Below are 16,846 nucleotides of genomic sequence, written 5' to 3'. Positions count from 1 at the left end.
TTTAACTTGTCCAGCCTCTACTGGTCACTTGCGCATAAATTTGTTCCATTTCAGAATCGTTTAAGTTCAGTTTTATGTGACTGTTGGACCTGACATCACCAAACACCAACTTTATTTGTTATAAAACTTTATTGACTCCATTGTTAAGGGTTTTAACATGTGCTTTATGGTACCTTCAAAACAAAATGAATTTGTGTCATGAGCAAACATAAATTTGACTATCTCAGTCACTATATAACTTTAATAAAGTACACATCCTCTCTGTTCTGTCCTCATTTTTAAATTCCTAATATAAGTTAGGGACTTGCCTTTTCATCCATGAATAGTTACTGTAACCTGAGCAGTAATAAACATCAGAGTAAAGCCATCTCTGGCTTTACCATCCATCACTCAGGAGGTGTACTGCATTTCTCTGACAAAGCCTCATTGTTAATCTGACCCCAGTCATGTGTTTGGATATGGTTTGCATTTTTCCTCTAGTCCAATAATGCTCCTTTTCCTTGTTGGACTGAATTTGTATGCTTCATTTTTATTGATGTGTTTACAGTTGACTTGAGGTGATCAATCCATATTTAATCATTGCTTTGCTCACGGGCATTGAGGTATCATTTTGAATCCAACAGTGCAAAGATGCAGGGGACTCTGTCTCTGATCATCCTGATGGGTGAGTGAACCTTTAACTGGCTTTTCATTATTTGTGCTCTCATGTCTTTAAGCTCATTTTGGTTTCCTCTAGCAGTTTATGTATGGATAACATGAAAGTTAAGCCACAGAAAAATGAATAAGATTGATTTTGCATTTAAATCAACAGGGATTTCAGCATTAAAAAGTGTTAGTAAGCAAAATCATATTGGTTTGTAATGTGGCCAAGGATAACTGTGCTCACACCACCAGCCTCAGGCTAAATCCACTTTCTCCCCCACACTGATGCTTGGAATGAACTCAGTAAGATGTCTTGACCACATCTACATATCAAAAGGCATTGAGTTTCTGCCATGTGATTGGCTGATTGGCTTTTTATGTTAACAAGCAATGGAACAGGTGTACCTAATAATGTGGCCGTTGAGTTTATTTTACATCACTGTGACTGCAGGAAGACAATGCAATGACTTCACCAAAGATTACTAAAAGGGACCATGAATGCATGAAAAATGCAATTTTTAAATAAATGAATGCACTAATTATAGAGATTAATGGTATCGTGATTAGTGCATTAATGCAGACAGCCCTAGATGTTACATATTACAGTTAAGTAGATAATAGGGGCAGTAGAAGCAGGTGGACTCCTAATTTATATTCTGGTAAGAAGTAGGTATATTCTTCATTTCAAAGTGGGAATACTCTGGCCGTGGTTCCAAAACTTTTTTTCCCATGAGCCCCCCTTACTTGTATCATAAAGGTGATACATGAATGTCAAAAAATAAATAAATAGCTTTGGTTTCACCACAGCAGTCCCGGCACTTACCGAAGATTGCATATTGATGTCAAGAGCACTCACTTCATCCCAAATTCACGCACAATCAATAACTTAATGGAGGAGTCGCTCTGAGACCAAAAAAGGTTCGGGGCTTTAATGAAAACATCCGGGGATTAAGCCCATGTATTCACCCCCTAAATCCGCCGATGCCCCACACAAAAGTTTTCTTATCAAGACACCTTTGCATTAACTATTCATAAGTGGTTTATCATGATTTTAGTACAAGGGAATCTAATTTTGGCAACCTCAAAGCAGACAGAGCCTTGCACTACCTCTGAAATTTTTGGTGCCTTCCCAAAGGGGTCCCAAACCCCAGGTTGGGAACCAATGCTCTATGGTAACAAAAATATAAATGGGCATACTACAAAAATACTGTTTAGGCTACACAGATGCAGAGCAGGATCAAAATTCAAATATAAGGTCTAATTTGAAAATCAAAATACAGAAATGTATTTTAATTAAAAAAAAAAAAAAGGTGCATGAATAAAATTAAAATTCAGTGCAGCATGTAAATGCCTTTTATTTATTCAACTGAAAAAGAAATGTTCTTTTATTTTTAATTTTCAGTAAATTCTCTGCTAAACAGCTCTCATAACTCAAATGGTTAATTTTCAGAATGTGTGTGCATTTATTCAAAAATTAAAAGAATATTTCATTTTCTAATTTGTCAATTAATTTTGAATTTCAATTTGCACATCTTTTAACATAATTAATATAAAAAGGCAAAAACACTTAATTTTATATTTCAGTAAATGCTCTGTTATTTAGTGCTCATAATATCAATGAAATGTCTAATTTGAAAATTAAAAGGCAGTGACAGAAATGCTATTTGATTTTTGAAGTATTTGTGCATTTTTTTTTATTCATAAATAAAAAATAATACATTGCTCGGTTAGCATTTAAAAATCAATCTTCACTTTGCACAATGTATGACATTAAAATGAAAGAGACAGAGATTTTACATTTTCAGAAAATGCTCTTTTAAATCATTCTCATTATTTAAATGGAAGAGCCAATTTTAACATTAATATAACATTATCAGAAATGCTTTTAATTTTTAAAACGTGTGTGCACTTTTTGACTCAAATATGAAATTATAGAACATTTTTATTCGTACATTCCTCTTCACAGCCCAAAAGTGACAGGATTTCCACCCCCTCCAATTCTTGCAGATGTCAGTTGGAAGATGAGCAAAAACATCTTTCCATGAAGAAAAGTTTTCAGCGTGGTTTTTTGCTCTTCTTTAAAAGAAATGTCCAGGTGTGATCAACGGCTGCTCAGCTAATTTCTTCACAGCGCAGGCTTCCAGTAAAATAAATCCCTGGCTTTATTTTATTGATCTGATGCTTGTTGTGCTGACAGCCTTGTCTTCTCTGCTTTCAGGTCAGTGTTTCTTTGCCACTTGTCACCTCTATGAGTACCACTTTATTAATGAGTCAAGGTCCTGGGATGAAGCTCAGAAGTACTGCAGAGAGAACTACACAGACCTGGCCACAGTTTCTAACAGGACAGACCTGGACAGACTCTCTGAGCTTGAAGCTCAAACAGACGCCTGGATCGGGCTTTACCGGAAGTACCACTGGTCTTCAGCAGAGGTTGAGATGAAGCATATTAACACATCCATGTGGAACAGTGATGAACCAAATGATTCTGGAAACTGTGTGTGGATTAAAGAGGCTCAACAGGATCATATATTGGGTGATGACTATTGCCAAACAGAGCATCCATTTATCTGTGTTAATGGTAAGAACAAATGTCTGATCATGCTCTTTCATTCTATCATTCACATCTACATCTCAGCTATCTAACGTGGATTTGCACCTCATATTTTATGTGTTACTCAGTAAAAACCCAGCTATATTGTTCAAATGATTTCATAACCGCTATTGTCCAGAAAACAATCTTATCCATATATAATTGCAAGAAAATTGGTTAAAAATGGGCATAAAAGGGCAAAAAGTAGCAAGAATGACAAATATAAATGATATATTTAATGTATTCTCCCATTATCAAGGCCGCCCATAAGGGGGGACAAAAGGGGAGAGCCCAGCCAAACTGGGTGCCCATGGAAGTCTGCAAAGTCATGGTCCGTTATAATGTTAACCTGGGGCAACGATATTTAATTTTCAACCTGAATAATAATCACCATTACCAGAGCAACAAAAAATTATTCTATTTATTTATGCTGGAGTAGAATATAGCCTTTTCAGAATGTAAACCACTTTCCTAAAACAAGATGCCAGAAAATAAGGTAGAAGGAAGAAGAATTGAGTAACTGAGAAAAAAGACTGAGAAAGAAGATTTGGATGGATAAGGGCAAAAAATGTGAAAGGGGTAAAGAAAACTGTCAAAATAGGCTAAAATAAGCAAAAAAAGACAACTGAAAAGTCAAAAATGGGTTAACCGCAAAAAGGAGTGGCAAAATGGGTGATTATGTGGCAGCAAATGGCAGAAAAGAAGTAACAAAGATGGGCCACAAGTGGCACAAAAAAGGGGTTAGATGTGGCAACAAAAGTGGCAAAATTGGGCAAAAAGTGGCAAGAAATTGATTTAATTTGGAAAAAAAAAAAAACTGGCAAGATAGTTGAAAGTAGGCAAAAAGATCAAAAAGTAGCAAAAAAAAAGGCTAAATTACAAGTGGCAAAATATGGCCAAAATGATTTAAATGTGAAAAAACTGGTATAAAAACAATAGGCAATGGGGCATACAAAAAGTGGAAAAATTGGCCATAAAAAAGAGGCAAAAATGCAAAAAGAGGTGACAAAGATGGGTCACAAGTGGCAAAAAAGGGCAAAATAGAGGTTAAATATGACAAAACTGGCAAAATGAGACAAATGAATAAAAGGGGCAAAAAGGAGCAAGAAATTAGTTTAATGTGCAAATAAAAGGCAAGATAATTGAATGAAGGAATAAATGGCAAAAAGCAGCAAAAATGATAGGAGAGAAAAGTGAGACAAAAAGGAGTGACAAAGATTGCCGCAAGTGGCAGAAAAATTGTTAAATGTGGCAAAAAGAAGTGGCAAAAATTGAATGCATCTGGCAAATAGTCAAATAAGGGGCAACAAATGTTGAAAAGCGGCAATTCAAAGCAATAGAATGGGTTAAATCTGCAAGAAAAGGAATTTTGACGTGGCAAAATTAGGTGACGCTTGGCAAAAAAAATCACAGCAATGGTGGAAAGTGGCAAAAATGGACCTCAAGTAGAAAAAAGAGGGCAAAAAATGGGTTGAATATGGCAAAATGGGTAAAAAGTGGCAAATAAGGAGTGACAAAGATGGTCACAAGTGCAAAAAGGGACAGAAATGGGTTAAATTTGGAAAAATGGCAACCGCCTCAAAAGCAAGTAGCGAAATGGGCAAAAAGTAGAAAAATTAGAAATGTCAAAAAGGGGCAGGGAAATTGCAAGAAATTGGTGAAAATGGGTTAACTGTGGCAAAACAAGTGGTATAACTGGTGTTACTTTTGACAAAGTAAGTGTCAAAAATGGGTGAAAAGTGGCAAAATTGTTAAAAATGAGCAAAACGGGCCAAAAAGCAGCAAAAATGTTGAAAAGTGGCAAAAACATTGAAAAAAAATTGACAACAAAAGTTGAAAAGTGGTAAAAAAGCAAATATTGACAAAATGGGCAAAAGGGTGGAAAATGGGTTAAAAGAGGCAAAAATGTCCTAAAGCAGCAATAAATGGGTTAACTGTGACATAAAGGATTGGCAAAAACACATTATTTGTGGCAAAATGGGTGCAAAGTGGCAAATAAGGACAAAAAATTGTTTAGAATAGCAAACAAGGGTCAAAATGGGCAAAAAGTTGCCACTAATGTTAAAAAGGGGCAAAAAACCCAGGTTAAATGTTAATCATCTATAAATCACTAGTGGGGAAGGCCCAGTCTCTGGGTTTTTAGGGGTCCAGCCAACACCTTGGGCAAGCCTGCTCCTTATTACGCCAGTATTTTAAGTAAGAAAAACTTGTTCCTACGTGTCCTCATAACATGATGAAACTTTATTTTTCTTTTAATGCATTGTGTCTGCCTACTTCACAGAAACAGCGTCGTCTGATGAAAAATTCCATTTGATTACAGACAAGATGAACTGGACACAGGCTCAAGGCTACTGCAGAAAAAATCACAAGGACCTGATCAGTGGACTTGATCAGTTAGACAAACTCAAGAGGTCGGACAAAGTTTTAAGCACATTCCACTGGACCGGCCTGTCCAAAGACCCTTGGAGTTGGTCCGATGGGAGCAAGTTTGATTTTAAACAACCAAAACCTGTGGAGGTATGCTGGGAACATGGAGCTTACAGAAAAGAGTGTGCAGTAATGTTGAACAAAGATACTCCCTGGAAAGCCGATGACTGCGTTAAAGAAAAACCTTTCTTCTGCTATGATGGTAAGCACTACAATACTTCAAGAATTCAGGTTTTCTTTTAGTGGTGCAGGTTAAATTTCTTCATGAGTATATGTGTTTACAGCTCTGATCCTTTCTTATCGAAAAAGAAACCATCAGATATCGATGATGTACCAAAAAAGCAGCAGGACCCTGTATTTTTAGAAAAGACCGGGGCCAGTCAGTGTAGCCTATGAATAAATATTCAGAATAAGTTTTTGAGATTGTGGAGGCTCCAGCTCACAAGGTTTTAGAACACGCAAGAACCAAAGTATAATACACACACTGACCACTTTACTAGGTACACCTTGCTTGCTGTGGTCAAGCTCAATGGTATCATTTTTTTGGCCTTTTCAGCCATGGTAATACACCTGAGGACAACCGGTCATTTTCAGGCCCTTTGGACATTCACAGTTGACCAGGGACATGTGGCAACCCTAATACTTGTCCTGACAGTACCCTAAGCCAGGGGGTCCTCAAACTTTTTACCCTATGACTCCCAAAAAAGTTGCCAGAGGCCGAGGACCCCTACTGTACCTGAAGGTGGTTGAACACAGCCTTGCACATCCAAGAATAGTCAGAGAAGACAACGGGTAACGGGTAAAAAATGGCAAAAATTGGTTGTAAAGGTGGTGAAATTGGATTTTTACAGTAGCAGAGATAAGTTAAAAGGGGCAAAAAAATGAGATAAGAATAAGGGGAAGCGGCAAAAATGGGTTAAAGTGGCAAAATAGGCATAAAAAGTGGTATAAGGGGTTATCAGTGGCAATACTGGTTCTAAAGTGGCAGAAATGGTTGAAAAAGGTGGGGAAATGCAATTTAAAAGTTTTAATGAGTTTAAAGTGGCAAAAATTGGTTTACTGAGGCAGAAAAGTGGCAGAAATGGGTTGCTCTGGCTTGAATAGATAAAACAAATAGTGAAATGTGGTTAAAATGGTCCAGAATGGGCATAAAAAGTGGTGAAATGGTGTTATTAGTGGCAACAATGAGTCAACAGAGGCAACGATAGGTAGGAAAAGTGGTGAAAAAGGTTTCAAAGTGACAAAATTGTCTTAAATGTGAAGGCAATGAGCAGAAAAGGTGGGGAAATTGGATTACAAAGTGGGAGTAATGGGATTAAAAGGGCAAAAATGTGTTAGAATTCTCAAAATTGGTGGGAAAGTGATGATAGCAGGTTTAAATCCAGTTTTTTTTTTATCATCTTCGTCTTTTAACCAAGGTCGAGTCCTTTTTATCTTTTGAGAGGGTTTGGCATGCTTTTATAAGATCTCGTCTCGATTATTGTAATGCACTTTATTTTGGTGCCAGCCAAACCTCTCTGAATCATTTACAGCTGCTTCAAACGCAGCAGCGTGTCTTTTAACTGGTCGATGTAAATATGACCACATTTCCCCCATTTTAGCCTCTCTTCACTGTCTTCCTGTGTGTTTTAGAATTGATTTTAAAATTTTGTTGCTAACTTATAAGTCTCTAAACGGGCTGGGTCCTCCCTATCTTTCTGACCTTTTAAAACCCCATATTTTATCTCAGACTCTCAGGCCCTTTGACCAGTGTCTTCTGACCGTCCTGAGGTCAAGGTTGAAGTTCAGGGGTGACCGAGCCTTCTCAGTAGTGGCGCCAAAACTCTGGAATGCTCTTCCTCTTCATGGTGGACTGTCCCCCTCGCTGCCTGTCTTTATCAAACTTAAAAACGCATTTTTACTCCCTGGCTTTCGGCTTTGCTCAAGGATTTGGTTTTAATCCTTTCTGTTTTTATTGATCCATTTATTTCCTCCTGTTTTTACTTTGGTCCTGCATCTGTGTCTTATTGTTTTTTTTATTGTTTGTTTTATTGTTTTTAATTTTTACTGTAAAGCACTTTGGTCAGCTTTTTGTTGTTTTAAACGTGCTTTATAAATAAATTTGGATTGTATTGTATTAAATGCAGCTGAATTGGTGTAAAGTGGCAAAAATGGGTAAAGAGAAATGAAAATAGGCACAAATTCAACATTAGAACCCAATAATAGTTTGACACGTGTTTCAGCTCCAAAATGAGGTAACCGTTAGCCAGGATGCACCAATGCTACTGTTCCAACATGATTACATTCATACCATCAGTAAATCATAACTGGGGCCATTCTCTGGGTTTGTCAGGGGCCCAGCCAGTTCTGTGGGCAGACTTCTTTTTCACTGATTTTTTGAACATTTCTTTGATTTCAGCATAAATCTCACCAAATAACCATGCTGATTACAGTGAATACAAAAGGAGTGACTTCCTAGTTCTCAGTATAATTAGAATTTTTTACATAGAAAGTGGTACAAACACACCCTTTCTCTCAGACTTCATAATGTCAACCCAGCCAAAGCTACAGATATCATAAGTGTTCTCTCAATCTTCCCTTACAGATGAAGTGGTCCTGGTCAAACAAAATAAGACCTGGGAGGAGGCCTTATACTACTGCAGAGACCACTTCAATGACCTGGCCTCCATCACAAACCTTCACCAGCAGAGATGGGTCCAAGCCAGAGCTAAGAAAGCCTCCACCTCCCATGTTTGGCTGGGACTGCGCTACACCTGCACTCTGGATTTCTGGTTCTGGGTCAGTGACGAGGTGGTCAGCTATGAGAACTGGGCCCTAGGTCAAAAGATGGATGACTGCGACATGTCTGGAGCCATGGAAAAAGGAGGAGATAAGTGGTTCAAAAAGCAAGATGATGAAAAGTTTAACTTTATCTGCTCCAAGGCTTAGAGACAACTCTCCACACTTCCACTTCAGTCAGTTTGTTTTTAGAGGTTGATGCCAGAGAGCCAGACATTTTTGAGTAGGGTTGCCCAACTGGGGAATTGAATAATGCAGCAGTAGCCTCCAGTGTGTAATGTACATGCATATACAAATAAATAGCATCTATTTGCCCTTTCTGTTTCCACTGTCTGTGATTACATTCACAAACAGATATTATGCACCAGTGTTCATTCTTTTAACTTCAGAACATAGCACAGCAAATGCTTGCTTAATTATAGGACACATAATTGAGATGTTTGCCCATAGTTACAATGGTGAGTTTCTTTTATAGCTTATTTCTGATTTATACTTCTGCATCAAATCTACACCATAGCACACGCTGTAGGTCTGTGTAGCTCTAAACCAAAGTGGAGGCCTATGCACTTAGCCTGACATGCCATAATGCTAAGACTCAGATAACAAGTCCTGTGATTGGTCCACTGGGTAGCGCAATGTGACTGCCAATCTCTAAGTAATGTCTTCAAGCATGTCATGTGTACTCTAGAGGTGAAGATGATGAAACAACCAGCCAAACCTTCTCACCAGTACCTGAAATAATCTGATGTGAGTACTAATCCATGTCTCTGTCCAAGGCTGCCCTTAAGGTGGGATCTTTTCTTAAATCAGAATAACCTTTTAATAGTTAGATTTAAAATATGCCTGGGCACATTGGCTTAACCCCTTGAAAAGTAATGTCAGACTTCACAGCTAAGCCATGATGTGCACAAACATCAGGATGCCTGAGAAGAAAAGAGGGGATTGGCATAACTTCTTACATAAGTGAGAAAAGAGGCAGAAAAAGTAAAAGTTAGCAAGAAAGGATTATACAGTAGCAAAATTTGGAAAGAAGAAATGGTGAAAAGGGGTTAGTGTGGCAAAAAATTTGTAGAAGTGGCAAAAATGGGTTCAAAAAAGCAGGAAAGTGATAAAATGGCAAAAATATGGGTTGAGTGAGGCAAAAGGGTAAAAAAATGGGTGGGAAATGGAGAAAAGCATTTAGATTAGGCAGTAATAGGCCAAATGTGCCAAAAATGGGCATGAAGTGGCAAAAATAGGCAAAAAGTTGCAAAAATCTGCGACAAGTGGCAAAACAGTGGCAAAAATGGGTAGTATGTGGAAAAAATGGGTTCGAGAGATGACAGTGGGAGGAATAGAGGGGCCAAAATGATCCAAAATGGGTAGAAAAATGGTGAAAAGCAGATAACATTGGCAAGAGAGTGTTAAAATCAAAAGGGATTAAAAAAAAATTTAAAAAATGGGAACAAAGTGAAAAGCATTGGGAAATGACAAAAATGGGCTAAATGAGTCAAAAATGGGAAAAAAGTGGAATATGGTGGCAAAAAATGGGTCAAAAGTGGAAAAATTTCATCAAAAATGCAAAAGTGGTAAAAATAGGTAAGCTAGGCAAAAATGGTCCAAAATGGGCAAAACAATGTTGAAAAGCAGATGAAATTGGCAAGAAAGGGTTAAAGTCAAAAGGGAAAAAAAGTAGTCGACATTGTTAAAAGCGTTGAGAAATGACAAAAATGGGCTAAATTTATCAAATATCAGCAAAATGTGAGAAAAAAGTGGGTGAAACAATGCAACAATGTGAAGAAAAAAGTGGAGTACTGTGGCAAAAATGGGTCAAATATGGAAAGAAATGATTCAAAGAAGCAACAATGGGATCAAACTGGGAAAAATAGGTAAGATAGGCAAAAATGGTCCAAAATAGGCAGAAAATGGTAAAAAGCAGATACAGTTTGCAAGGAAGGTTTAAAATAAAAAAAGGGTTTAAAGGGAATAAAAGGTGGGAACATGGTGTAAAGCTTTGAGAAATGACAAAAATGGGCTAAAAGTGTCAAAAATGGGCAAAAATGTGAGGAAAAAAAGGGTTGAAAGGTGCAAGAACAGTGGCGAAAAATTGGTCAAATGTGGAAGAAATGGTATCAAAGAAGCAACAATAGGATAAAAATGAGAAAAACGGGGCAGATAGGTAAAAATGGCCCAAAATTAAAGGAAAAATGGTGAAAAGTGAATAAAATTGGCAAAAAGGGTTAAATGTGTCAAAAATGGGAAAAAAGTGGCAACAGTTGGTTATAGAGATAAAAAATGGGTCAATGCTACTGAGTCACAGGCATGCACTGATATCATTAATAAATCACAACTGGGGAGGTCCCAATCTCTGGGTTTTTCAGGGCCCCGGCCAGTTCTGTGGGTTCTATTCCCAAATCCTCAGCCTTACCTGATTCAGCCGCTTTACTTTCCATTCCCTCCAATGTCCAACGTATCAACTCCACCATAAACCGCTCAGAATCGCCATGGTTTCCTCTACACAAACAAGCAGGAAATGCAGTAGCAGGACCAGGAACTGGCATCAAATTCCCACTGCTGAGTAGGATCAGTATCACAGAGAGACATGGGTAGACCAGTGTGCAAGTATGTTACACCAACAACAACACAGGTCACTATGACGTAGCTGCAGTGTAGGTTCAATGCAGAAGCAGACGTCACAGTTTAACTAGTCTAAGTTTATTGCACTAATTTTAAAATTAGTCACATTTAGCACAGACTGAATTATACGTTTACATGTTATAATAATGATAAGTTTTACTTCTTGTATTTTTATATATTTCTGTCTTTTAGTTTAGAAATAAAATAGAAAATCTAAGCTGTTTCATTTATTACAGTAAGAAATGTTTTACTTTTTGGTTAAGATGAATTGATTCTTAGGAAATATTTGAAAGTACTTTGTTAATGATGACATTTTTGGAGTTTTTTTTTTAAATGGATATTTTATTTTTTCAATGCTGAAGAACAGGATAGATTTAAATCCTCTTATGGTCAATAAACAGCTCATAAAAAAATCATTCATTCATTCTGGCACTGTGCCAAAAATCTCTTCCAGCTTTGACCCCAGATTATGACCAAACCTTTTGGAGAAAACTCTTATTTTTAACAGCATTTAATCTTGAACATGTCTAGAGTGAGCAAAAAAAAAAAAAAAAAAAAAAAAAAAAAAACCGGAGTCAATCAGATTAAACCCCTTTGACCAGTTTGTAGAAACCCATGAACTAGCCAAAGAGGCTAGCATTTGGCCTTTATATGACTCACTTCCAGGACATTTCTCACCTCAAAGATAAGAGAATTTTTACTTTGTCTGGTTTTTATGGATGTATCCCAAACCCACTCATGGGTGTTTTAGGGGTGCTGTGGAGTCATGTTGCTCTTACATTTCTATGGGGTCTGAATTTTTGCCACTTTTTTGAACATGTTAAAATTGATTACACTTGCTTTAATTAATTATTAAGTCTTCGTGTTCAGTATGTAATCAGGTTTGATTATTGTTGGTTATTTGATTATTGTAATTATGGTTGATTAATATTATTTAATCCATTTCTCTTTTGTTTTGAATTGCTTTGTATCATCCCTGGATTTCTTCAATAACTGACTCATTATCATTGTAAAGAGGGTTGCCCTCTGAAAGATTTCTTGTATATAAATAAAAATTGATTTATTGATTGAATCTTCCTTTATTTTGTTCTGTACTTCTGGCATAAAGGTCTGTGCCAAGTTGTCCCTTTTTCTCATTGGATGTCTTTCTTCTAAATTCTCTAATTCCACCCCCAAAGCAGCCAAACCAGGCTTTTATTTTGGCAAGTACAAATGTGTGCTATTTATCCTGTCTGTGGCACATTCTGCTGATGTGGACATACGTATCTGCTAAAACAAGGTTAGTGTGTTAAATGGTGAACCTTTGGATATTTGTTATTGGGTCAGCAAATATGGATGCATCCCAGTCAGAGAATTAAGGCCAGGGGAGAGAACGCAGAGGTGTGCAGTCAGGGGCAGCAAGACTAGCACAGCTAACCCTGTTAAAAATGGAAATTAAATACAATACTGTGCAGAAGTTTTAGGCTTGTAGAGCGCTATTGGTTCTTCACAGGTCCTGATGTTCTACAACCCCGGGCTGAAGAGAGGACGGGGGGGGCCAGAGTCAGTGTCGACACATTTGACATGTATGTGTGTTGCTCAGCAGTCGAGTTTAACAGCACTTCTTTTGTCCGGGCCTTTGCACCCCTGGTAATACGCCCAGCAACCACCAACAGTTTTCAGGTGCTTAGAACATACACACGACAACCAGGGGGTTGTGGCGACCCTCCTACCCACCCTAACAGTACCCTTGGCTATGTTTAAGTGCCACATCTACCCATAACTCCGCTCTAAAGCTGTGGTTTTTGTTTTGTTTTCATCAGATTATTTTCCCATGCCCTTGGTAATGTACAAAGACATCCAGAGCATGACCTGAGTTTTGGCAATCCTCCTTCCCACCCCATAGGGCCCTCAGGTGGGCGTATTCGCCATTACACACCTTACTTCAGCCTCAAATTTCAGCTCAAGCATGCCTAATATCTCTGCACAGTACTGTATATGTTTATTTCAATTCAAAAAGTTACTCTGTAATGTGTGTGGAATCAGTTACTTGTTCATTTTCTATCCAGAAAATGAATTTTTATATTTTGTGGTGCTGAACAGAAAATTCTTAAGTCCTAAACGCATCACAGCTTCTTTACTCTGCCAGGGCCAGCGGGAAGCCTTGAACTTAAGCTGTACATTACTATTGGGGTTAAAACATTGAGTGACAGTGTTATCAGCCAATCAAATGTTGATGTGTTATTGATGGAACGCCCTCAGGTCAAGTGGAGGTTGTTGCATTATGTAGGCTAGACCATAGACATAATATATATCATATATCATGTCTATGGTCTGGGGTGTAGCCATTCAAATAAGCGAAGGTGATTGGCCCATGGGCAGGTGACAGCAACCACTGATTCAGTTACAGACCTGCTTCGAGGGTTTTTTTTCAAGGCGCTCGTTTGCCAAAAAAAGGGAGGTCAGCTTAACTTAATCTCAGCTTAATTTAGCTAGAGGAAGACCAAAGCTGACAAATGCTTTGAGCGGCGAATTATGATGGCAATGGGTGGTTGACGGCAAGCCTGGAGCCGAATGAGCTGTTTAGCTAGTCCTGTCCTGTATTCTTGTCGGTACAAACCGGGCACACGTCTTATCAGGGCAGCTATTAAACAGCAGGCCTCAGATGGTCATATGAATATTGTTCAGTTAAAATCAGTCGTGGCAGTCAGAGCGATTCATCAGGAAGAATTGCAGGATGGATTTCATCTGCCCCCTGCCCAGCCTATCTTCATCTATAAAGAAATGAATTTAATTGTTGACTTGATTCCAAAGATTCCCCTATGGGTGCAGAGCATTTGCAGTAGGTGCTGTTTTTGATGTTTTGAGTCATATGGTATGTTAATTGCAAAGGGATGAGTGACTTTAGCAAAGATGATCTGATAGTGATGCTGCACAGTGGTGACCAAGGTGAACTTTAGAAATCTGACAACAAGATATGCACCCATCAGAAGGGCTGGGGTTCCCGGGGCTCCCAGTGCAAAATCCCCGTGAGTGGACACAGGCTGTCACTGTGACACGAATCATCAAAACATACTGTATCTCTAAATTTGACTAGCAAATCTGAGCTGCATTCATTTCCTCAAATAAACTGTGGCTTTTTGAAAAGATGTGTGTTGGACAACCAGCAGTCCATCAACTATCTGCTTGTTTTCCACTGCATTATTCAAATCACCTCTTTCATAACTGATGTGGACTGATGTGGCTGAAATTATGGCAGTAAAATGTTTGCATGCAGGTATTTTGGTGAGTTAGGAAGGCAGTTTTTTTCTGTTGACAGCAGTCTGTGTGGAGACATCGAGGAGAGAAGAGAGGACAAAATCATCAGATGTAAGTTTAAACTGTGGTGTGATTTAAATTCTCATGTTGCGTTAGGTGAGATAGAACTGTTGTATTTAATATATTTGATCTGTCCTAAAGCTTTCACTTTTTTATTTTCTCCCTCATATTTGGGATCAGTAGGACCTGATCAGTTAAAAAGCTCAGCTTCATCTTTGAACATGAATTAGTTTTGACCAAAAATGATGAGCACGAATCTCCTGGAAGTCCTGTTTCTAAAGAAAATACTGAAACTTGAAACAGCCTGTCTGAGGAGAGTCTGTCACTTTAATCCCCTCTTTATGACTCACTTTATCATCTTATATTTCAGTGTCTGTTTTCTTTTGCCAGTTTTTTAAGCTTTTTAATATTGTTTAATTACTTTCGTCCCTCAGGATCCTAAATTTTCTTTGTGACTTTTTATTGCTTTTTTGGTTTATATTTCTTATACATGCCCTCCATGTCTCAGTTCTTGTTAGTACAGTTTTTTTCTAACCCAGTTGAAAGTTTAAGTGTTTATTTTTTTATTCCTGTTTTACAGCACACGGAAAGATCAGCTCATCTAACAGAGAGAAGATGAAGAGTTTCCTTCTGCTCGCTGTGATGGGTGAGTGATAGTCATACCTGCTATCTGACTGCTGCATGTAGCTAAAGTAGCATGTATCAAATAAATAATCTCTGCTAAAAGCGGCTTAACACACTGAATCTTACATTATACTGAATCATAGTCAGCTCTTTCCTGCTCACAGTGACTTAAATATGGCAGCTTCTTCACAATATGAGAGACAAGGTAGCATCAGTTAAGGCCAAACACGACTCAGTGGTCACTTATTTCTCATCCCTGCTTACAGATACGAACTAAACATGGCTACAGCGCAGAGTATCATCCAGGCAGTTGTCAAGCCACTTTTTTGCTGCTTTTCACCCATTTTGCACAAGTTCTTTGGAATTTGATCATCCCGTTTCATCCTATTTTGTCCCTGTTTTAAATGAATTTCTGCTGGAAAAAGCAGCTAAAATAGGTTAAAAAAATGTAAAAAGATGTTGCAGAAAGGGGTTAAAAAAGGGGGCTGAACGTGGTTATAAAATATAGTAACAGAACCGGTTAAAATTGATAAACACGATTAGAGTGACAAAAAGGTCAAATAAAAAAAGGACTGAAATTGGTGAAAAGCAGCAAAAGTGGCAAAAATAGAAAAGAAGTGTCAAAGACCAGCACAGAAATGGCTAAAGGCTGCTGAAGAAGGAAAAAAGTTGCAAAAAAGATGTTGCAGAAATGGGCCACAAGTGGCAATAAAAGGGCAAAAAACTTGAACATATGGGCAAAAAAACTGTTGAAAAAGTGTCAGAAAAAAAAAGTTGCAAAATCAGTTGATAGATAAGAGGCAAAAATGGGCAGAGAGCAACAAAAATGGGATAAAAGTGGCAATATATAATATGATTATATACATTCCTGCCCATTTCTAACATCTCTTTGCCCCTTTGCCAATTTTTACAACTTCTTTTTATCACTTATGCCCACATTTCAATGTTGACTCTTTTTTTTTTTTTTTTGCAATTTTCTTCTGTTTTTTTGCCCATTTCTGCGACACCCTTTTTTTTTTTTTTACCCATTTTTGCCCATTGTTGTAACTTATTTGCAGCTTTTACCTGTTTTTGCCACTTAACCTATTTCTGCATTTGTTTTTGCCACTTTTTGCCCTTTTCTACAATTTCTTTTATGCCACTTTTTCTCCCTTTTTGCCCATTTTTCCATTTACTGTTCATTTTTGCCACATTTGGTCAATTTTCTGCCACTTTATACCCATTGTTGGCCTTTGATGTTGATTTTTTTGCTGCTTTTTGCTAAGTACTGTCACCCAGGCCCACCCTCAGAGTTGGCTGGCCTTCATCCGGTTGTGATTGATTGATGATGTCATTGCATGTGTGTTGGATCAGTAGCATTGGTGCTAACATCCGGGCTAACAGTTACTCATGCCACTACACTAATTGCCCTTTTTTTTACCACTTTAACTCATTTATGCCCCTTTTTTACTTTTTTTAATCCATTCTTGCCAATTCTAATCCATGTTTTTTTAACATTAATTATATTCTTTTCAAAAAACTTGTCTCACTTTCTTGTCCTTAAATTTCTGGCATTCTGACATTTGTGAAGTCTAACATTATGTTCCTAATTGTTTAGTTCATTGTGCCCATCCACACTGTTAACATCACAAAATAAAAGTTAATGCCTTTTATGAAAAGGGGTTTACATTTTGAAAACGGCTATATTTTGCTACAGTATAAATTAAAAAAAATGTTTGTTGCTTTGATAAGAGTGGTTATCATTAAGGTTAAAAGAATATTATCACAGATTAACTTTATAATGCACCATGGTTTTGCTGACCTCCATGGGCCCCCAGTTTGGCTGGGCCCCAAAAAGCTCACCCCTTTACTCCCCCTTATAGGCGGCCTTGC

The 16,846-nt window shown here is 37.7% G+C and overlaps 1 protein-coding gene across 1 annotated transcript; it reads left to right on the top strand.

Annotated features, from left to right (window-relative positions):
• Positions 1 to 630: 630 nt before the first annotated feature.
• LOC121504289 (putative C-type lectin domain family 20 member A) lies at positions 631 to 8,587 on the top strand. Its single transcript, XM_041779002.1, has 3 exons — positions 631 to 664; positions 2,861 to 3,220; positions 8,244 to 8,587. The coding sequence occupies exons 1-3, from the start codon at positions 631 to 633 to the stop codon at positions 8,585 to 8,587; spliced, it is 738 nt and encodes a 245-aa protein (XP_041634936.1).
• The last annotated feature ends 8,259 nt before the right edge of the window (positions 8,588 to 16,846 follow it).

The sequence above is a fragment of the Cheilinus undulatus genome, linkage group 22 (assembly GCF_018320785.1).
Source record: "Cheilinus undulatus linkage group 22, ASM1832078v1, whole genome shotgun sequence".
NCBI lineage: Eukaryota > Metazoa > Chordata > Actinopteri > Labriformes > Labridae > Cheilinus > Cheilinus undulatus.
The sequence above is the reverse complement of the archived record's forward strand: the minus strand, read 5'-3'. Positions and strand labels throughout refer to the sequence as shown.

What these genes read in the sequence shown, in the direction of transcription:
- LOC121504289 (XM_041779002.1), top strand. Translation starts at nt 631, where the DNA reads ATGCAGGGGACTCTGTCTCTGATCATCCTGATGG. An exon ending in GTCTCTGATCATCCTGATGG is followed by an intron (nt 665 to 2,860) that starts GTGAGTGAACCT and finishes CTCTGCTTTCAG; the next exon opens with GTCAGTGTTTCTTTGCCACT. An exon ending in TCCATTTATCTGTGTTAATG is followed by an intron (nt 3,221 to 8,243) that starts GTAAGAACAAAT and finishes CTTCCCTTACAG; the next exon opens with ATGAAGTGGTCCTGGTCAAA.